Source organism: Podarcis filfolensis (genome assembly GCF_964270895.1).
Source record: "Podarcis filfolensis genome assembly, chromosome: 17".
Classification (NCBI taxonomy): Eukaryota; Metazoa; Chordata; class Lepidosauria; order Squamata; family Lacertidae; genus Podarcis; species Podarcis filfolensis.
The window spans coordinates 19,317,137-19,339,412 of record NC_139621.1 but is presented as its reverse complement, the minus strand read 5'-3'; the positions used below and the strand labels follow the sequence as shown (position 1 = coordinate 19,339,412).

The 22,276-nt window shown below is 45.6% G+C and overlaps 2 protein-coding genes across 3 annotated transcripts; both read right to left on the bottom strand.

Annotated features, from left to right (window-relative positions):
- Positions 1–1,071: 1,071 nt before the first annotated feature.
- Positions 1,072–7,875, bottom strand: TOPORS (TOP1 binding arginine/serine rich protein, E3 ubiquitin ligase). 2 transcript variants are annotated; one of them, XM_083592997.1, is made up of 2 exons: positions 6,537–7,875; positions 1,072–4,769 (listed from the first exon to the last, which is right to left on the bottom strand). In XM_083592997.1, the coding sequence occupies exons 1-2, from the start codon at positions 6,609–6,611 to the stop codon at positions 1,812–1,814; spliced, it is 3,033 nt and encodes a 1,010-aa protein (XP_083449123.1). In that variant the 5' UTR covers positions 6,612–7,875; the 3' UTR covers positions 1,072–1,811. The 2 variants fall into 2 exon arrangements, with proteins under 2 accessions (XP_083449123.1, XP_083449124.1); XM_083592998.1 differs by lacking the exon at positions 6,537–7,875 and adding an exon at positions 6,284–6,416.
- A 3,066-nt stretch (positions 7,876–10,941) lies between these two features.
- On the bottom strand, positions 10,942–17,533 carry NDUFB6 (NADH:ubiquinone oxidoreductase subunit B6). Its single transcript, XM_083594164.1, has 4 exons — positions 17,236–17,533; positions 13,596–13,688; positions 12,559–12,603; positions 10,942–11,091 (listed from the first exon to the last, which is right to left on the bottom strand). Exons 1-4 carry the CDS (start codon positions 17,467–17,469, stop codon positions 11,026–11,028), a joined length of 438 nt encoding a protein of 145 aa, XP_083450290.1. The 5' UTR covers positions 17,470–17,533; the 3' UTR covers positions 10,942–11,025.
- Positions 17,534–22,276: the final 4,743 nt, after the last annotated feature.

The window sequence follows — 22,276 nt, the reverse complement described above, 5'->3', positions numbered from 1 at the left end:
TGCAAATCCAGGATTGAGATGAAACACCTGAAATCCTCTGACGGGGCTCCGCTTTGACTTTGTACAAATCCAGGACTGCGGTGTGGCACTACAAATCCTTCAGTGGGAGCTGCACAATGAGACTTACCGTATTTTTCGCTCCATAGGGCGCACTGCACCATAGGGCGCACCTAGTTTTTAGGGGGGGGGGAATCAAGAAAAAAAATCTTATTTCCCCCCCAGCCCCAAAGAGCAGCGTACAGGCTAAAGCAGCCATAGCCCCGTGCAGCCTCTCCCTGCCGGAGGGGCTGCGCGGGGCTATCCCTGAAGCCTGGAGAGTGAGAGGGGTCGGTGCGCACTGACGCCTCTCACTCTCCAGGCTTCAGCGAAAGCAAAGCGAAGCCTTTGGAGCACGGAGGGAGCGCTCCCTCTGCGCTTCGGAGGCTTAGCGTTGCTATCGCTGAAGCCAAGGAACTTTCATTCGCTCCATAGGACGGCCACACATTTCCCCCCAATTTTTGGAGGGGAAAAAGTGTGTCCTATAGAGCGAAAAATACTGTACATTTTTATGTCTATAGGAAGATGTAAGCTTAAAACCTCTATGAGGAGCGATGCTCAGCAGTCAAAAAACCCCCAAAACCTGGCAAATTAAGAAGACATCACTCTTCTGTATTTTAGTATAAAATCTATTTCATTTCTCTTTTAAAGACCAACCCAATTTTCCCACATCTGAAGTTAACTATTCATTCCAAACAACTCATTTTGCTATGCAGCATCAGCAGCCGACTCAAACATCACTTTGCAAGATCTGCTCATGGGGAATAGCCAACGAAACCTTTTAGGACCTTTCGCTGGTTCCAAACCAGAGCTCTCACCTTCCCATGTCTTCTCCCCTTACATCCTCGGCTGGCAGTCCACTTAAATAACAGGAAATCACTATTTCTTCATCTCCCGTCATTGAGGAATGACACTGCTAGATGATCTACAAATTCTGCAGTTTTGTTTTTAAGATAACCAATATCTAGCAATATTCAATGTGTGGTCAGCTTTCGCAAACTGGAAAGCAAACAAGCGTGTAGACGGTAAACATAATAGATTTCAGGAACGTCTTTATTGGAACTCCTATGAAATACTTGCTCAAAGGGCAGCCTGAATCAAGATTATTTAACAACCATGGATCTTTATTGGTGGGGTAGGGTACCTCAGGTCTGGATCCAGCAGCCCACTGCTTTCAAAAGGGTGGTAGCCAATGTTAATCATATTCAGAGTCGAGCCACTGAAATGTTAATTGATTTCAATGGGTCTACTCTTGAGTGTGACTTTGTTGGGTACCACCCAGAGTGCATGAAGCAGCACAGGAAGAGAGGAGCTGGGAAGGGAAGGGCAGTAGCAGCAAAAAGAATATGGTCTGCAAGTGATCCATTAAAGTGGAGAATCAATGGCACAAAGCAAAGTCAATCTAAGCAGATCAAGGACATGGCAAAATTAAACCTGAATTTATTTCCTAACATTACATATTAAAAAGCTATGAGATACCAGAGGGTTTATATTACAGGGGTGGCCGGCGGGGGGGGGGGGGCAGGGAGAGGAACAGTATGATTTTGTGACACAGGAAACATAAAATCTAATGGGGAAGGGGGTTGGAGATTAGTGATGTTCTGCTTTCTTGGGCTTATGTATAAAAATGGGAGGACAAGACCTTCTTTATGCATAAGTGATTTCATAATTCTTAGCACAGAAACCATGAGAAGGTTTGTCACTTTCAAGAAAAGTCTGATTGGGGGTAGGGGGGCGGGAAACATCCTCGTTCAAAAACAGTTCTGTCTTAGGAGTTATACGTTCTGCTCTGACAAGTCCAATTGACATGAATGTTCAATAATAAGTTTCCTTGAGATCCTTAACAGCAAAGGCGCTCTGGTGGTTGGCAACAGGCTGGCAGATTCAGCTTCTACACTGCTAGGCTGATTTCCTATGCTAGATGAAGTACCACAGTCTGTCAAAGTAGGGGTGTGTCCGTTGGCTGCTCCTTGCGGCTGTACATCCCCATTTGAAGTCACATCTTCTACCACCGTCCTAGTAGTTGAAGTAACAATGCTGTCCTTGTCCACACTTTCCAGTTCATCAACTCTGTCATAATTACAGTCTCTGGCTTCCAAGAGCGACGAAGGAGACTCTGCCTCTCTCTCATTTTGCGGGATTGTAGGACTCCAGGAAATGCTACTTTCATACTCTGTGTTCTCCTGGATCTCAGTGTCCTTATCACTGTCACTGTCAATTGTTATTACCACTGGAGAAGAAAACGGGGAAGGGTCAATGTGGTTCTTGCGCGGCTTCCTCTCTCTTTTCCTCTTCTTTTTATGATGCCTTGCCATTTCAGTGGCTTTCCCTTCATAAATAATCTCCACGCTTGGGCTCCTTGATATTTGCATCCTTCTCTTGTGCCGACTCTCGGCCTCAGGCTGTCTGTCCGAAAAGCTCTCTTTCTTTTTGTCAAAGCCCTTGTATTTTTCAAGGGCGCTTGCATCTTTTGCCGAAGAGGCTTCCCCACTTCCCGCGTGGGCACTCTCCAGGTGACGAGTTTTATATTTCCTTTTCCCGCTGGGCTTCTCAGATCGCACTCTCTCGGGCCCTCTGGGAGGAGTCCTTGACCTGCTGCTGGAGCGACTTCTTGATCTGCGTCTCTCATAATAGTAATACCTGCTTTCTCTGTCACCTCTTGGGTTTCGAGTATTCATCCGTTCAGAAAAGGACTGCATTCTGTAGTCAGGGCTGGCAGACTGCCTTGAATACCGAGCTCTGGCCTGAATCCTTCTCCTGTAAGATGATTCATACCCATCTCGGGCTGAATTTCTGCTGTAAATGGTGCACTCCCATTTGTACTTGGCGTCTCTTACGTAACTGTCTCTTATGTAGTAATCACTGTCTTTGCTCTTTGATCTGCTTTTGCTGTTGTCGTTGCTGTGTGATCTAGAACGGCTTAGATCTCTAGATTCAATGCTCTCACTACTCACAGAAAGAGCTTGGCTTTTCCGAGACAGACTCTTGTCTCGGGTTCTTGACCGCTTCTTGTCCTTCCTATGCTTATGTCTGCTACTGTCTCTTTTCCTTTTCCGTTTCTCCATACTGCGATGCTTCCTCTTGCTTTTCAGGCCACGATGCTCTCTGCTACGTGAATGTGATTCACATTTCCTCCTTTTGGATAAACTGTAGTCATCATCACCATCTTTTTTTGTAGGGGAGCTTTGTAGCCAAGATTGGGTAGCTGGTTCTCTGGTTGTACTACTGCCCTCCTTTTCACTCCTTTTGGATTTCCTTTTATTGGATAGGGATACGCTGGCTTTATAACTGGTGCTCCCATTTCCAGATCCAATGGAGAACGGTGATGCGGACCCACTGGCATCGGTGTCACTAAAACTGTGATACTGGATGGGCTGCACTGCCTTCACATCTTCGCTTTTCTCGCCAGCAGATTCCTCAGAGTCGGAAGACAGCTCCACTAGTTCGGGCGTTCTCTCTGCTAACGGCTTCACGTAGCCAACAATAACACAGTTGTCGGAGGAATCGCAGCTGTCACCATTCATCTCCACGATAGCCGGTAACTGAGCCTGCAACTCAACTGGGTTAGCAGAGGGCTCTCCATCAGAGCTTTCCGAAGTGTCCAAAGCAGTAGATACAGCGGCACGAACCTGCTCTGAAGTGGAGTATGATGGACCAGGCGTCTCATCATCCCATGGTGCCTGACCAATACCAGCTGCAAAGGAACTATGGTCTGGTTCTTGAGCATCTGCCTCATCTGGAGAGATTGTAATAATGGAGGAATCAGACCGGCTCCCTTCTTCGTAGGATGGAGCAGGGCAATCATAATTTGCATGCTGATCATATGCCTCTATGTTAAAGGGGCATCTGGCAAAGCTGATGAATTCGTGCAGAAAGTGCACCGTGCGATGAAGTAAGAAAGGCTTTAAGTCATCAGCAAATGCCTGGCTCTCCAGATCGTATCTGGTCACATTACTCATGATGATATGCTGCACAATGTTGACCAGAGACCCATGAGCGCCGAACAGGACTGTGAGCTCACGCTTTAGCCATGGAACGAGCCTATGGAGGCAGGCAGGATTCCTGCGGAAAAATTCAGCCGATATGTCTCTATAGCGCCCTCCGTCCTCAATGCTCCTGACACGTGTGCCAGAGCGGTACAGAGCTCTTCGGAAGTTGATTATCTCCTGTTCTTGAATCTGACGCATGGACCTGCCTTCTAAACAGGCTTGTCGCCTCGAAGCTAGACGCCTGATCATTTGCTGCATTTCTGCATTTCTTTGCCTCGTCGTCTGGCTGGATAACCCTTCAAACAAAATCCCATTGTCTGGAGGGGACACTGTTGTTCGAGAAGAGGAACTTCTCCGGGGATAAGCTGACGTACGGCGCTCCCTTGTTAAAGTTGTCCGGTAACGGAATCGCCTCCCGTCAGGATTAGCGAAATAGTCCGTGTCTGAAGGCCGGACTGTATAAACCTTAAAGTCATCTTCCGATCTCATGCTGTGCACAATGGAGTGGAAAGGCTGTTTGCAGAGCGGGCATTCGGCCTTGTTTTTGGACCACTCCTGCACGCAACGAAAGCAGAACTTATGCCAACAATGGTCCAAGTAGGCCACATTTTCAAACTGGTCCAGGCAGATTGGACACTTGGAGTCTGGTGAGGAATCTGAGGACATTGTCTGATGCAGCTTATTGGTGCCAACTTTGGGTGAACAGCGATCCACTGTGAAGTCTTCTGTCACCGGTGCCACATTCTGCAAATAAGAAAAAAGAGAGGCAATGCTCCACGTGCACTCAGCAATCTGTGATCCAAATCAATGATCCAAATCAGTGTTGAGTTAGCTGGAAGTGAAATTACACAGTGTCAGCCAACTGAACCTCCAACCACAGAGAAGGTGAACCTCTGATCCATGAGCTTAATCTGGCCTGCAGCCCTGGAAACAGTCCCCTATCATTATCCCTAGGCCATGCACCATTCTCTCATACCTGTTCTGTTAAGTCCACAGTTGCAGAAAGCTATTTTTGGCTGATGAAGCAGAGAACGCCATCCCTGCTTTACCAGTCCAAACAGTTTCTATACCGACAGCAGAAGAAACATATTCCATGTCTCCATAACCAGGATGGCAAAGCACAGAGGGAGAAAAAGCGCAAAGAAGAGAGAGGCAGCAGTGAAGCTGGGTCTAATCACAACACAGGATACAACACTGCATCAATATTATCTAAATAATGTGTCTGTTAAAGGAGTGGCCCTTGACAGCTGTCATTTCGAAGTTTGGTGCTTTGGTCAACACAAAAGCCCTTAGCACAAGGTGGTCCAATGCACAGCCTAAGGGACACATGCAGCCCTCAAGGCATTTTGGGCAGTCAGTTCTCAGCATCATGCTGCCTCCCCAAAGCTGTGTAAACGATGTGCCTGACTTTGGGAAGGAGGCTTGAGGGCTCTGACAGGGTCCTACAATTTGCCCACTTTCTTCCCCAAAGCCTAGTCAGTGCTTTTGCCTTCCCTGCACTACTTCTGGAGCCTCCTTAAAACACCAATTCAGATGCGTGGAAACTCTATGAGGTTCAGCTACTTTTTAAGCTGCTGTTTTTGGCTGAGAATATTAATATTTTGTTGTTGTTTTTTGGAACGCCCTCCCATCAGATGTCAAGGAAATAAACAACTAACTGACATCTGAAAGGCAACCCTGTATAGGAAGGCTTCTAATGTTCGGTTTTACTGTGCTTAATTTGTTGAAAGCCAACCAGAGTGGCTGGGGCGACTCCCCCCCCCCCCAATATATATTATATGACTGGTTATATATTGGTTATATATATCATTGGTTTCCTTACAACCAAGCAGTATGCGCATTGTGTTTCTTGTACATAATGTTGATAGTGACACTGATGACAGGTGAGTAACTATATGATTTTTAGAAAGCAGCCCTGTATAGGGAAGCATTTCAAGGTTTAGTGTTTTATTATGTACTGATATATATTCAGGAAGGCACCCAGAGTGGCTGGAGCAACCTCCCCCCCCCTATATAATATAATATTATGTGATTGGTTATATATATTATTGGTAATATATATTTCTGGTTTCCTTACGGCATGTACATTGTATTTCCTGTACATAATAACGAGAGTAGTGTTGAGTCGAGCAATAATAATGACAATAACAATTTATTATTTATACCCCGCCCAACTGGTTGGGTTTCTCCAGCCAGGCTGGGCGGCTTCCACCAAAACATAATTTTAACCAAACCCCCACTTTCTCCCCACCACCTACCACACTCCCAGGGGGAGGGCGAGGGGGGGGGGAACCTTAGACTGACACCGGCGACCCAGGGGAGCCAAGGAGCATCCAGGCGCAGGCGCGAGACGAGAAAAGCGAGCGAGCGCCGGGACGACTGACTGGCCGTGTGCCGTTAACAGCGGAGGGAGGTGTGTGGGAGGGGGGGGCAACGGAAGCGGAGTGCCCGGATGACCCGACCTTCTCTCTCTCTCTCTCTCCCCCCCCCCTTCCTCAGCCCAACGCTCACCTGAGCCTTCGATCTCTGGCGCCGGGGGCCGTTGGCCCCGGAGGCTCGGCTGCGAAGCTCCCGCGGGTCACCCATCGGCGTCGAAGGCGGCCGTTGGGCGACGGCGGCGGCTCCTCAGGACGGCTCTGGCCCTGGCCGACCCGGATACGCAACCTCTTCCCTTTCCGGGTTAACAGGAAAACTTATTAAAATTACCCCTGCGTTGGTTTATATCACTCACTCACTCTCTCTCACACCCACAGACCCCTTTCCCCCCAGTGACGCCACAGTTGTGGCCGTTTGCTGTCAATCAAGTGAAGCCCCCCCCCTCCCCCAGCCTTATAATGTCGGTTTCTGCCCGGTTTTGTTTTTTCCCGTCCAACTCCCAGCCCACCCTTGCAAATCTCTTCTTTCTATCTATCTACTGTCTGTCTGTCTATAAGCCATAATAAATAACAAGATGAAAGAGGAAAAATCTTTTTAAATAATTCCTTACAAGATCAACTAAATATAAGCTTTCGTGTGTAATAAATCGTCTACAAGCCAGTGTCTCCCAAACACCGCCTCTTTTTGGACTACAATTCCCATCATCCTTTGCTACTGGTCCTGTTACATAGGGATGATGGGAATTGTAGTTCAATCACCGCGGGAGACCCAGGTTTTAAAGCCATGCAGATTTTGAATTAGATAGATAGATCAGCGAGCCTTCCTGGCACTATTTTTTATTTCTTTTTAAAGGATGAGTGGGGAATCAAAGCCTTCCTATATAGAAACCGTTTCCCCAAAGACGCCCGCCGGGGGTCCGGGTACCGCAAGCGAGCGGGGAAGGGAGGCTCCCTTTTGGCGCAGGAACCGTAGCATCCCGGAGCATCTCTCCTTGGAAGCAAGCCCCGGAGCTCCACGAAGCTTCCTCCCAAATAATTGGATCGCAAGATCGCAAGCGTTTTAAAGCTGCGATCCTATGCACGGTTTAGCCCGGGAAGGAGCGCCGGGCGGGACCTGAAAGCAATATGCATGCTGAATGCTTCTTCAGGGAAGGGAGAACTCGAACCCAGAGCCAGGCGTGCTCGGTAGGAGCTGAGCTCCGGGACTGGTACTCTCGGCGGGTTTACAGCCGTTGGCGCCTCTCCTGCGCGAGAGAGAGTCCCGATCGCGCGTGGGGTCCGAGGAAAGGGCCGCCCTCGAGCAACGGGACGGGTCGGGAGCTTTGCCTCCCTTAAGGAAAATGGCTCCCCGGGACGCAGCCGCTGGTTCCCTTTCCTGTTCACGCAACTTCCCGAGACTCCGCTGCGGGTTGCGAGTCGGACGGAGCGCGAGAATGGCGCAAGTCAGCCGGAGGACGCTGGAATGGATATATTCGCTGGTAAGGCGCCCGTTGCGCTCCTGTTTCCTTTTGGCGTCTTCCGTAGCAAGCAGGGAGTCATGCTCCTGACGCCCTTCATGGCAACGGGAAGTTTGGTAGGCGGCGGTTTGGGCTGCGATCCTGTCCCGTGCCCACCACCGCTGAACTCAGTGAGGCTGGTTGCTGTGCAGACAGGCGCAGGATCCTGCATTACTGGGCTGCAATCCTATGTACGTTTCCTGGGTACGCAGGCCAAGGGCGCATATGCTGCAATTCACAGAATTGAAGAGTTGGAAAGGACTCCGAGGATCATTTAGTCCAACCCCACTGAAATACTGGAATTAATGAATATACAGCTGTCCCATATGGGGATCGAACCTGCAACCATGGTGTTATCAGCACCAGGCTCTAATTATAATGGAGGTTTTTCATTTGGAGCACTGGCCCCAGCTGCACTGCACTTTTTGTCTGCGGCCAGTGAATCCTGAGAATTGTAGTGCAAGGGTGCAGAGAGTTGTTAGGGGAGTCCTGTTCCCCTTGCAAAAATACAATGTGGTGGTTTCACAGTCTCCCTTCCCAGGGAACTCTGGGAATTGCAGCACTATGCGCTGTATAGGGGTTTCTCTAACGACTCCTGGCACCCTTAGCAAACTACAGTTCCCAGCATCCTTTGGCAGAAGCCATGGCTATTTAAAGTGGTTTAATGCATTTACTGCTTTAAATGTATGGCACAGGGCTGCTTAACAAAAGCCATTTTATTCTGCTTGGAAACAAGCTTCCCATGTCAAATGTAAATGTCTATAAACACCATTTTATTCTGCCTTTAACAGATTCTTCTCACCATTGTATTGCTTTCATGGGGATATGTCATTTATGCAACACGAATAGCAGCCAAATGGCAGCTGAAGGAAGTCTACCCTGCAGAAACACAGAATCTGTGAGACATTCAGCAGCAAAACATTCCCACAGGCCATGCAGCAATGTGAAGATATCCACAGTTGTTTTATTGCGGCTGGAATGAGTTGTGAACAGAATCTGAATTCAAAGTTAGCAAGATTTACAAAAAAATTAAAAATACTGAAACTTCTCAAATCAGGATTAAAGCAAGAAAACACCAGGAAGGAATTTATGTTCTTAGTCAATGAAAAAGAATGTTCTCTTTTCACATGCCTGTCTCTGCTAACATCAACTAAGAAGACAACTTTTAGAGTTCAGATCCCTTCCATTTCACTGATTCGGATACATTTCACTTCAAGCATGAGGCTTTAAGTCTGCATCCTAAAAGAGCCTGTTTTAAATATCTGGATCACTTCTGAACAGATTTTATCTGCAAACCTGATTTATCACATGTATAGTGAAAATGAATGAAATCCAGTTTTTTCCAGGCTTCCTAATGTCTTTTACTCTTTCTGAAATCTAAAAAGAGAAACAGTATGTGCAGTGCTTAGTGTCAAACTACCATCTGGGAGACAAAGGTTCAAATCCCACTCAGTCATGAAGCACACAAGGTGTAACTTGGCCATCCTCTCAGCCTAACATATTGGCTGAAGTTTTGCTGCATTTCTTTTATAGGTTTATTTGTATGCATTGCTCTTCTTTCGTATTTTATACCATCCTTTATGCTTATAAATTTTCTAAGTCACTTGAAGATGGTTTATGTGCAAATAATGAAAGGAACAAATAATATCCCAGAGCTGTTGTAAGGATGAAATAAAGAGGTGAACCGTCTCCCACCTTGAGCTACTTGGAAGAAATGCAAGAATAAATAAAATTCCAAATCAGTTCGCATCTCTTCTCCCTCCTTTGAGAAGTTTTCCTTCTCCCAAGACTGAGCTGATTTTCCTTTTCCGTCACAACCAGTCTGATCTTCAACTTGAAGTGTAGAATTTATCACTGTTTACTAATCTCTGTTTGGCAACGATAGCATTCAGCATGGCCTTGCTGTCTGTTGTGAGAAATTTCTGTAAGAGTGTGCATAGCCTCAGGATCACCATTGTATCTCTCCTTTCCACTTGGGTCAATGTGGCAATTGGCCCTGACAGCCAAGCACAAAAAGAGACTTGCCACACCTAAGAATACTCCACTAACTTTATATATATAGGGATTGTAGGTTGAATGACAAACTCATTATTTTAAGGTGGAGAGGTAACTCCTTAATTCCATGTTCAAAACAGATTATAGAATTCTACTGTTGAAGCAATAAATTGGTAACAATGAAGCTGTAAACTTTTTCGCTGGATTTATTTCAATAAGACAGTGATCATACACAGAAGTTGTTTTAACAGCCCAGACACAGAAGTGTTGGAATATCTGGAAGCAATATAATCATTAATATTTACAATGCAATATTAATAATCTATTAAGAGATTAAAGGTGAGTAGTAACAAAATGAAGGGCCGCTCTACATCTGAAGAGCACATCCTGCATTCCAGCCAAAGCTCTATTTTCCAATGACTATTCTCAAATGACAGTACATGATTTTGAAGAAACATTCTTACTCCTCCCCATCCCAATAGTTTACATTATCCTCAATTAAGCAGAAGTATATGCTTATCAAATCCTTGTAATAAAAGATCCTATACTTTATAAGGTCATTTTAAAGGGTTATTGATTTTTTATGGCAGCATAATTTATATGTAAATATAATGTGTAGCTTTAGTTTCTTTTTCTGTTTGGCTTTGTTCGGGTATTAAATGGGTTCATTCTGCCATGTTTTTAAATGCTGGTTAAACTGTTGTGTATTACACTTCATGACCTGAATAGTTTTAACTGATGGTTGAAGCCTGCGCTCTTTCCCCCCTCCACCCCCCAATACAAGCCAAGCTGCAATCTATCCTTGGCCTGCATCCAGAATTATAATGAGTGAATTCGATAACAACACCTACAAGAATTGCACTGAGAGTCCCTGAGCACATTATCACATGCCATCCCTTTCTTTGGAGTAGGCAGTACATGCTATCAGAAAATGCTATTAATTTGTAAGATTGTTCCCTGCTGTGTGCCGTGCAGGGATGTTCCAGTACTGTTCTGAACAGCAAGTCAGAGAAATAACATGTTTATTTCAAAAATGAAAAGCCGTACTAGTAGTCTGGAAGTCATCTTTATTGTTAAATTTGATACATCCTGAAGACAGACACGCATCTGTAGTTTTCCAAGTTCTTGAGCCGCTTAATGATGGCTGCTGGGTATTTCCAGTGGGGGAACTACTTCCCCCGTCTCCATAATTATGTCACCCTAAGAAGTTAAAAGAAATCATAATTCTTGTTGTAACACTGTTGTTTTAGACACTGAATGAAGCACACATCCTTCTTCAGTACCAAATATGTTCCTATTTCTGTACATTTTGGAAATATTTTCTTGCAAATCAGAAATTCCAGCTATATAACTGATTTACTAAACTCACTCTTTCAAAACCACGTATACTTTGCTATACAGGCAACTCTTGACTTACATGGGGTTGTGTCCCAGGGATAGCTCCTAAACCCAAAATTGTGTATTGACAAAACCCATTGGGTTCAAGGGTGGGTGGGATTGCCAAAGTCTTTTTTCTCGGACACCTGCTCCCTCTATTTATTTATTTTAATTGCCAAGTGCATAAAGCTGGATGTGCACAAGTTAAATGCACGTTAAATTGCAATTTACCTGTACCATAAAAAACAAAGTCTTCCTAGAGCAGAGAAATAAGTATACTCCAAACCTGCTATCTGTGAGTGAAAATGCTCACTCTGGAACTGTATTTCTCATACCAGGATCAGAGAATGACTCTTGTGTATTTACACCAGCCCCACAGAAACAACAAACACACTGTTTTCAGGGGTCCTATACACGTGGGCCGAAAGGTTGTAGGGGGTTGGATGAGAATACCCTCATTCATGGTCCTTCAAGCTCTACAATTCTATGACCCATAGGTAAAAGTTTTACTATGTGCTACTGGTTTGTCATGGGCCGCCCTTCAGAAGCTGTAGGACGGGGTGGGAAGTTGGGTAAAAAGGTAAAGGGACCCCTGACCATTAGGTCCAGTCGTGGCTGACTCTGGGGTTGCAGCGCTCATCTCGCTTTATTGGCCGAGGGAGCCGGCGTACAGCTTCCGGGTCATGTGGCCAGAGCAGCGCACGGAAACGCCTTTCACCTTCCCGCCAGAGCGGTACCTATTTATCTACTTACACTTTGAGGTGCTTTCGGACTGCTAGGTTGGCAGGAGCAGGGACCGAGCAGCGGAAGCTCACCCCGTTGTGGGGATTCGAACTGCCAACCTTCTGATCGGCAAGTCCTAGGCTCTGTGGTTTAACCCACAGCACCACCCATGTCCCTTGGGAAGTTGGGTAGTCAGAAGCAAAATCAGACCTGGCCAGTAAAAAATGGGCAGAGCAACTTGCCTTTGTACAGTAGGATACCTTTCAGTCACACAAAAGCCTGAAGTTTCTCTATACACCCTCCCCAATCCTTCGCCAAAGCAAGCAAAAGGGATCACCACTGTTCATGAACATATTTCAGCCTGGAATAAGCACTTGAAACCGCAGAGCAGGAACAGTGATGTATATGGCCTGAGAGGCCATAACACAGGACTGGAGGACTGGACAAAGACCCAGAGGGCCTCATTGATCCCTCAGGTCTGAGGTTCTCCACTCCTGCTCTGCGTAGCCGCTTTATTAATTCTCTATACAGCAGACTGCCAAAGGAATAAAAGCAAATTTTACTCACTGGGTATATCTTGGGCTTCGTCTCGACTATTCCGTATGGCCGACGCTGTGAATGAAAATAGCAATCTTAAGGATTCCAAGGGAAGTCGCCATTCTGGAAGCTCTTTGGGCATTTTGTTATACCCTGTCCCATCTCAATAGCTTTTCAGTCCCTTGTAGCTTGCAACTATTTTGCTATGCCGCAGCCCATTGTGCTCTCTTAAGTGAGCCAAAGTCCTCCACAGCTGAGAAAAACACACACATCCCAATAGAATGCTTCACTCCCATGAACAGGAAGACGCAATCTGATCTTTGGCATTAGCACAAAATTACATGCACTTGTTTAGCTATTTATACTGCCCTTTTCTAGGAAAAACACCTTCAGAAAGCAGCTTAAAAGTATAGCAAGTATATCTACAGTGCCTAATTCAAAAGCAACAGTATATATGAGGAATTTTAGCCAGTCAAAGGTATATTTTTAATGGCAAAAGAATCAAAAAAAGTTTGACTATATATTTTTCCCATACACCAATCCCCCTTTGTACTGTGTGCCTAAGCACCTACTGAATGTACTATTAGTGCAGTCAGCTTTGACAATCTTGTTAAGCTGGGTGGGAGGAGAGCAGAAGAGAAAAGGGAAGAGGCTGTATGGTGCTTCATCTGCCATCCAGTAACTAGAAATGTCAAAGCTCATCATGCTAAAAATTTTGAAGGTTTCAGGCAGCGACTTGGCCTTGGCTACTGGATACAAAGTGTTCTGTTGTTCTAACTCCTGTTCCCCAAAAGGGAAGGGCACCTTTCAACTCCTTAAACCTGGGGGACAGGAGTTAAACTTTACAGCCAAGATGTTGCTGGAGGAAAATGATGTCACACAGACAGGTAGTCCAGCCTCCTGGGCTTAAGAAGTTGGCCGTCTGTTTCTAAACAGCAACCTATGATTTTCAGCAAAAGGCAGGTTGGGGATGTGGAGAAAAGCACCACAGAAAATTGTATATCCATAAATCTATGCTCATGGCTAGGTCCCAAAGCTGTATTACCAAAATGCTACAAAATACATACCGCTAGGTGATACTTGGTGTAATAGTGGGCAAGCCAAAAAGGAATAAGGAGCCGAACTACAAGAAACTTTGAAGCTTTGTAGGTTTTGAATACCTAAAAATAAGCAGTTTTTTCTTATTAGTTCCTGACATCTTAAGAACTTTGATATAAACAATATTTTTTTCCATTCATAAAAATTAAAACAAATAGTTTAGGATTAATTCACGCCAGACTTTGGGCTACTTTGAGTGCCACAATATACCATGGTTAGTCATAAGAGGAACAAACTCCAGCAAGGCTTGGGGTTGTAACCTCACGCCTTCTTGTCCAGCACAGCTACAGGAAGTTCCTTGGAAGGTAAAAGCAGCTTATAAATGTAGTAAACAAACAAATAACTGCACACTAAGCAAATTGGCAAATAAGCAAGTAAAATAAATGAATACGTAAACAAGGTTGTTGTGAGTGTGAAACCCCATATGCACCGCCTTGAGCTCCTTGGAAGATAAATTATTATTATTTATTAAATTTGTACACCGCCCCATACCCACTGCTCTCAGGGTGGTTCACAGGATATAATCACAATATAAAAACACAGAAATACATAATCAAAACAAAAACCACTCAAAGGGGTTTATAAATGTAGCAAACAAATAGGTAACTACATGAAACAGCTGGGTGGGGTTGTCAGCAGTATACTAATGACACTCAGCTTTATTTCTCCTTTCCATCTGCAGCTGAGGCAGTGGAAGTGCTGGACTAGTGTCTTGTCTCAGTAATGGACTGGATGAGAGCCAACAAACCGAAATTCAATCCAGATAAGACAGAGGCACAATTAGTGGGTGGTTCCCTAGACTGGATGGGTGGGAGGTTGCCTGCTCTTGCTGGGGTTACACTTCCTCTGAAGGAGCAAGTTCGTAGCTTGGGGGTACTCCTGGATCCTTTGTTGTTGCTTGAGGCTCAGGTGGCCTCAGTGGCCCGGAGTGCCTTCCATCAGCTTCAGCTAGTGGCCCAGCTACACCCCTATCTGGACAGGGATCGCCTACTGTTGTCTATGCTCTGGTAACCTCAAGGTTATATTACTGCAAGGCATTATACGTATGCCTTCAGAGGGCTGCCTCTGAAGACAGTTTGGAAACTTTAGCTAATGCAGAATTCAGCGGCGGTTTGAGCATATTGCACCAATCTTGATCCGACCGCACTGGCTACCGATTAGTTTCTGGGCCCAATTCAAAGTGCTGGTTTTGACCTATAAAGCCTTAAACGGCTCAGGACCACAATACCTCAAAGACTACATCTTCTCATATGAACCTATCCGGACCCTGAGATCATCTTCCAAGGCCCTCCTTCGTGTGCCTCCTCCTCAGGAGGTCTGGAGGGTGGCAACACGAGAACAGGGCTTTCTCTGCGGTGGCTCCCCATCTCAGGGCGGTTCATAGGATAAAATCACAATATAAAAACACAAGGATACATAATTGAAACAAAAACACCCCAAGGTGGTCTATCAATGTAACAAGTGAATAAAACAACTGCATGCTAAGTAAAATGGCAACTAAACGAGTAAAATGAACGCATAGGTAAATGGAGTTGTTGGGAGGATGGAAACCACATGCACCTCCTGGAGCTCCTTGGAAGGCAAGGGCGGATTATCAATGTAGCAAACAAATGAATAAACCACTGCGCACTAAATGAATTGGCAAACGAAAGATGGACTAATGAACCAGGGCCGGATTTAGGTTTGATGAAGCCCTAAGCTACTGAAGGTAATGGGGCCCTTTATATGTCCAGCTGTCCTTTGTCAATGACAAATTGTTGCTGTTTGTTTTTTGTGTGTGTTGAATATATGCTATACGGTAATGTATGGACCTAATAGGTATCTAAGGCCATTTGCCACTGTAGCTGTATGTAGGTTTTATCTATCTATCTATCTATCTATCTATCTATCTATCTATCTATCTATTTTGGAAATGTACATCCAATTTTTTTTCCTTTACATTTTTTTTGGGCCCCCACGAGAGTGGGGCCTTAAACTACAGCTTGTTTAGCTTATATGTAAATCTGGTGCTGCAATGAACCAATACCTAAACCAGGCATAGGCAAACTCGGCCCTCCAGATGTTTCGGGACTACAACTCAAATCAACCCTGGCGATCAATGGGGTAACAGATGTCGCAGCCAGATTGCCCTCACATCCAATTTCTTGAATTTCTGCTTAACCCTCAAGAAAGAAGAAAATTTTCATTGGCCAGGTTTAATTCAAATCCATCAAAACTCCTTTAGGGAAGGTTCTCAGGCAGAGTGGAAGGAGAAAGAACTTACCCATGTGAAGACCACCTGGTGGAAACCCTCACACATATGGTTCTCATTTGTAAACTATATGCTGATCTCCGCCAGCAATTTCTAGATCAACTCTGTATCCCCCAATGGAAACCAGAGTCAGAGGTCATACATTTTCTATTACTGGGGAATGATCAGGAGCTCACCAAGTTAGTGGCTATATATCTCTATTTGGGTTTTTTGCCATCAAAATACCCTGCAGACGTCTGATCTCCCTTGGAGACCAAGAGATGTGACGATAGACTGCCCTGCCTCCTTTCTTTGAGCAAATGTTTGTGCCACTGTAAAGGTAAAGGGACCCCTGACCATTAGGTCCAGTCGTGACCGACTCTGGGGTTGTGGTGCTCATCTCGCTTTATTGGCCAAGGGAGCTTCCGGGTCATGTGGCCAGTATGACTAAGCCGCTTTTGGCGAACCAGAGCAGCGCATGGAAACGCCGTTTCCCTTCCTGCCAGAACGGTACCTATTTATCTACTTGCACTTTGACGTGCTTTCGAACTGCTAGGTTGGCAGGAGCAGGGACTGAGCAACGGGAGCTCACCGGATCGCGGGGATTCGAACTGCTGACCTTCTGATCGGCAAGTCCTAGGCTCTGTGGTTTAACCCTGTGGTTTAACCCACAATGCCACTAGGGAAGTGGTAATTCTGTATTGATTTGTTTTGGATGTTTGTATGTGATGCCAATAAAAGGTTTGATGACGATGACGACGACAACTCCCATCATCCCTGACGACTGGTCCTGTTAGCTAGGGATTATGGGAGTTGTAGTCCCAAAACATTTGGAGGGCCGAGTTTGCCTATGCATGACCTAAACCCGCGAGGAAAGAGAAATAAAATAAACGACAGACGAATGACAAGTGTCATATGGGAGGCATCTCCCGAGCATGTCTCGGGGAGTCCCTTTTATTGAATATTACAGCATTGCCACATATGTGCTTGTTGCTGATTGGTTAACACAAATACAATGCAAGGGTTGCATATAGGCATTAATCACCAGTAGATTAAAGGTTGGGAAAGGGAACACAGAACTGGACAAGCATGAAAACCTCCTTATTAAACTATTACTAGTGATTGATATAGCTTCTTATTAAACTATTACTAGTGATTGATATAGCAAGACTTAAAAGAACATAGCTATCGCATTCCGTAGATGTGGTCAACCATGCATTAAGAACAGGTCAGGGTACGATGTTTCATGAACTCAATGTGAACTGAACATTCTAGGGTGGATGAGGAAGGAATGCTTCAGCTTAGAGCGGTTTGCCAGAGTCATGTGCAGAAGCAAAACTTCCCATCATCACTTGGGCCTCCCTCCCTCCCCGCCTCACCTGCTGCCTCCAGAGCCCGCCGGGCTTGAGGAACCCCTCCCAGAAGCCTTCCACCAGGCCGGGCTTCCTCGGGGGCAGGACGGGCTCCCTGGGGCTCAGCTCCTGGTCCTTCAGCCAGCGGCGCCGCAGCGCCCTCAGCTGCTCCAGGCGAAGCTTCTCGTCGGCCGTGTAGCCCATCGTCGTCCCCTGAGGGACGACGCCGCCGCGGCCCAGCTCCGAGCCCGGAGGAGCCATCTCCACACGACCTTGCCCGGTAGCGGGCAGCAGCAGCAGCAGCACGGCGACCGAGGGACAGGAAGTGGCGTCACCCTCGCGCGCCGCCGCCGCCGCCGCCGCAGGACCCCATAGAGATAGGAAGAAGGAAAAAAGGGTAAAGTGACACACGGTTTCATACTTCCGGCGATGCGGGTGGGGTTCTTCGTAGGCACCTTTCCCCCTCCCAGTACTTTTCAATGTGGGCTTCTTAAAAAAAGTGATTTTGTGGAGAATCCGCAAGCGGAACGCAGTAAGCGTGAAAAGAAAACCCCAGTAACGTCTTTCTATCCGGTTTTTCAGGACGGAGAGCGGCTCCCTGCTTTGCGTAGGAAGTTCGCATTTTGCCCCGGAATCTGCGGCTGCTCCGCTGCTATGCATGGCTCTAACCTTTTTCTGGCTCTGGGGCGCGGCGCCCGCATCTTGAATCCGGCAGAAACGGATCAAACGGAGCAGAGAGCCGAGCTTTCCCGTTTATCACCTAAAAGAGCCTCACTTGAATGTCTGAGGTCTCCTCCCGTATTGTATTGTATATTAATTTCTATTTTATTTACGTCCCACCTTTTTATTTTATTATTTTATATTTTTATTTTATTTTATTGTTTTATATTTATATTTATATTTATATTTATATTTTATTTTATTATTTTATATTTATATTTTATTTTATTATTTTATATATTTTTTTTATTTTCACCCCACCTTTCTTCTTCAAGGAGCCCTGATCACATTCAAATTCATGGCATCACCCGCAGCCAGACTTGCTTTGGTTTAGCTGTTTAGCATCAAATCACCAAGCCTCACTGATGGGTGTTCAGTAGGGCTTTCTTCCGAGTAGGCATGGTTGGGCTTGAGCTGTTAAGAATGTGGGAATGAGCTGGATTTGCTGAACTATCGGGACGTGTTGATAAATGGATTAGAACATCCATCCATCCATCCTTTTATTGGCATAATTTAGACAGTAACATCATAAAAGAGAAAGAAATAAAATAAAAAAGGGAAGGAATCCATAAAACATTGGCGATTAGAACCAAATGTTGTAGCGACCCTTTAGAATGCTATAGACTATTTCCCTCTGTAAGGATATGTTATTAAAAGATGCAGTGGGACAGGGCTGTTTTTTTCTTCTTGAAATGAGGGGTTTTTTGTTGTTGCAGAAAGCAGCAGGCAAATAGCACCCTAACTGAGCCAATGTAAAGTCAGAATTTCACTTCTTGCTCCTATACCTGCGACCATCAAGTTTTGCATACAGTGGTACCTCGGTCTGCTAACCCAGAAATAGTACCTCAGGTTAAGAACTTTGTTTCAGGATGAGAACAGAAATCGTGCTCCGGCGGTACGGCGGCAGCGGGAGGCCCCATTAGCTAAAGTGGTACCTCAGGTTAAGAAGAGTTTCAGGTTAAGAACGGACCTCCAGAACGAATTAAGTTCTTAACCCGAGGTACAGTGGACTCTCGGGTTGTGAACATGATCCGTGCGGGAGGCACGTTTGCAACCCGCAGCACCGCGTCTGCACAGTTCTTCTGCGCAAAGTGCGATTTAGTGCTTCTTCGCATGCGCATGTGCCAAAACCCGGAAGTAACCCGTTCCGGTACTTCCTGGTTCGGTGCGGTGCACAACCCGAAAACGCGCAACCTGAAGCGTCTGTAACCCAAGGTATGACTGTATTATGTACATTGTTATATCATTGAATTGCAACCAGTATTTTCATGATGGTTTTTAATTGGGGGAAGCCAGTAAAGGGGCCATGTTTTGCTTTAAAAGACGAGTTTTTAAAAAACACGTCAGTTAATTTCTCTCTCTGTTCCCAACCTGGCACTCTCCAGATGTTTAGGATTGCAAAACACGACGACAGCAGCTCTTACTTGAGAGTAAGATATATATCTTTATACAGGCTTCACAGGCTCTGTGAGAAGCAAACGATGTCATGATTCCAAGTTACATGACAATGCAAGAGGTTCTGATCCAAACGGAAGCTACAAAGCTGTCCCAACAGTTGACACAAAGTTTTACAGACATGGGGAAAGCTCAGTCATGAGACTCTCTCACCCTATAGGACTGCTGCACATGCATCTAGGCAGATGCTTCTGATCCCATTGATGGAGGTGATGCCTGGTTCTTGACCACAGTATTGTGCTCTGCAGGAGGGCCAGTGGAGCAAGTTGGCAGATCTGATTCCCCCTCCCCAATATCTAGAATCCCAAGGGGAGGATCACCATCCCTGGGTCCCAGCCTGCCAGACGCCCCCTGCTCCTGCTCCTTGTTCCTCTTCCATCTGGGTCAAAACATGCCAGATCCTGATGGAACCAAGGTGTCCGTGGTAGAAAACATTCCTTGATCAGTTTCTCCTGTGCGTTTTTCAGACGGTGTTCCGGTGTTCCTTGGAAGCTTATCAGAGGATCCCCACTTAGAAAAATCAGTAATCCGGATGCAATTCACGGACTAGGCAGAATTAGATAAATTAACAGGAAGGATTCGAAACCTGCGGGAGCAGAGATTCTTAGAAGATTGGAGTAAATATACGAACTATCTGAAAAGTAATTGTAATGAACAGATTACGCTAGTAGGACTGCAAGAAGTTTTGTAAGGAGGACTATTTGAAATATTGCAAGAAAGACTATGAGGAGAACTATTAGTTAATGATAATTAAGAGTAATAGAGAAATTAAGAAATGCAGAATAAGTGATAAAGAACAAAAAATCATCAGTGGTGTTGACGGAAGTCTAAAACATTGTATAAGATAAGAAGTTATGTTATATGACTGTTGGAAATGATGTTAAAAAACCCAATAAAAGTGTATTAAAAAAATAAAATAGAAAAATCAGTAATCAGGGAGCAGGTTTTCTAAACCACAGCTTGCCCACCACTGTGAACACTCCCCTGCTTGCAATGTATAGCAATGTCAGGAGGTATTAAATTTGTCTGGCTAGAGTACACACTAAACTTTACCGTGTGTGTGTGTCCTGGAACATGCATCAGAATCCTTTGCAATCCAATAAACATGGAAAGAGTTCCCTAAAGGCATAAAGTTTGAAAGTCATTGTTCTACTAGAGAGCGAGTCAACATCTTTAGTTATTTGATCTATGGAGAAAGTCAAATAAGTACAGTGGTACCTCAGGTTAAATATGCTTCAGGTTACAGACTCTGCTAACCCAGAAATAGTGCTTCAGGTTAAGAACTTTGCTTCAGGATGAGAACAGAAATCGTGCTCCGGCGGTGCAGCGGCAGCAGGAGGGCCCATTAGCTAAAGTGGTGCTTCAGGTTAAGAACAGTTTCAGGTTAGGAACGGACATCCGGAACAAATTAAGTACTTAACCCAAGGTACCACTGTAATCATTTTCTTGGGGGTGGGGTGGGGGAGTCCACAGTGAAGAGGAAACAGCTGAACACGGCTCCATTTTGGCAAAAGGACTTGCCCTGCCCCCAGATTCTACTGGCTAGAAATACTGTAATCTGTGTGCATGTGTATTTATAGATGTACATATGCATGTGTATTTGTGTGTGTGTGAATCCATAGAAACTGCTGTTCGATGCAGAAGCAGAGACAGAAACTTGGAAAAGAGAGAGAGAGAGCCACGTTTGAGCTCTGGAAGCGAATGGCATTTTGTAGTGTTTCTTTGGAGACCTGATGTGGAAACGATGGACTTCAGGCGGCTGCATGGAACGTTTCGCCATTCAGGAAGTGCAACGGTATATTGCAGTGCCACGGAGGAGGCTGGCAAGGCAGAAGGGCAACTCTTGGGACTGCACAATAGGAACACTGTCCTTGTGGTCCTTTAACATTACAAGGGATGTCTGGGAGCACCTCTCAGATCAGAGCAGGGCAGCTGGTTGGAGCAGCAGACTGTACCCAAGGTCCACCTCATCGCTACTGCTTGCTTTCCCTCCTTTCCTAAGAAGACTTTAAAACAACATCTTCCCTAGCTACTTTTTTGTTTTTTTACAATTGTATAGGTTTTTGCCTACCCAGAATCTACACAGTATGCTTCCTGGACTGTACACGAGATCCTGGCGTATCATTTATTGGGGAAGGCAGAGTTTTGGGGGACTCCCAGAGTTCATGGGAATGTTCTGTAGTCAGAGAGTATACCTGTCACACCCCTAGAAGGCAGGTGATTGTTAAATAGCATCCTTAAGCAGCAATCCTATGCACTGTTAACTGGAAGTATGCCCCTGGAAGGTGTTTCATAGCTCAACAGAAGGTAGCAGCCGCAGCAGTGATGGAGAGGTCGGCAAGTGGCTGTATAGGATAACAAAACTGTAGAGCTGGAAGGGAACCCAAGAGTCATCCATTCCAACCCTCTGTGATGCAGGAATCACAGCTAAAGAATCCCTGGCAGATGGCCATCCAACCTTTGCTCAAAAACTTCTATTGAAGAGTCCACCACCTTCTGTGGGAGTCCATCCCACTGTTGAACAGCTCCTCCCGTCAGAAAGTTCTTCCCAACGTTTGATCAGAATCTCCTTCTTGTACTTTGAAGCCATCGGTTCTGGTCCTCCCTTCCAGAGCAGGAGAAAACAAGCTCGCTCCATCTTCCATGTGACAGCCCTTGAGATATTTGAGGATGGGTTAAACCACAGAGCCTAGGACTTGCGGATCAGAAGGTCGGCGGTTTGAATCTCCACAATGGGGTGAGCTCCCATTGCTCGGTCCCTGCTCCTGCCAACCTAGCAGTTCAAAAGCAAGTCAAAGTGCAAGTAGATAAATAGGTACCGCTCCGGGGGGAAGGTAAATGGCGTTTCTGTGCGCTGCTCTGGTTCGCCAGAAGTGGCTTAGTCATGCTGGCC

Bases quoted from the DNA above. Each gene is read 5' to 3' on its own strand.
- TOPORS (XM_083592997.1), bottom strand. From the start codon at position 6,611: ATGGGTGACCCGCGGGAGCTTCGCAGCCGAGCCTCCGGGGCCAACGGC. The intron at 4,770-6,536 runs GTGAGCGTTGGG...TCTTATTTGCAG, and splicing joins GCCAGAGATCGAAGGCTCAG to AATGTGGCACCGGTGACAGA.
- NDUFB6 (XM_083594164.1), bottom strand. From the start codon at position 17,469: ATGGCTCCTCCGGGCTCGGAGCTGGGCCGCGGCGGCGTCGTCCCTCAG. The intron at 13,689-17,235 runs GTGAGGCGGGGA...GCTTATTTTTAG, and splicing joins GCGGGCTCTGGAGGCAGCAG to GTATTCAAAACCTACAAAGC. The intron at 12,604-13,595 runs GTATGTATTTTG...TTTCATTCACAG, and splicing joins ACACCAAGTATCACCTAGCG to CGTCGGCCATACGGAATAGT.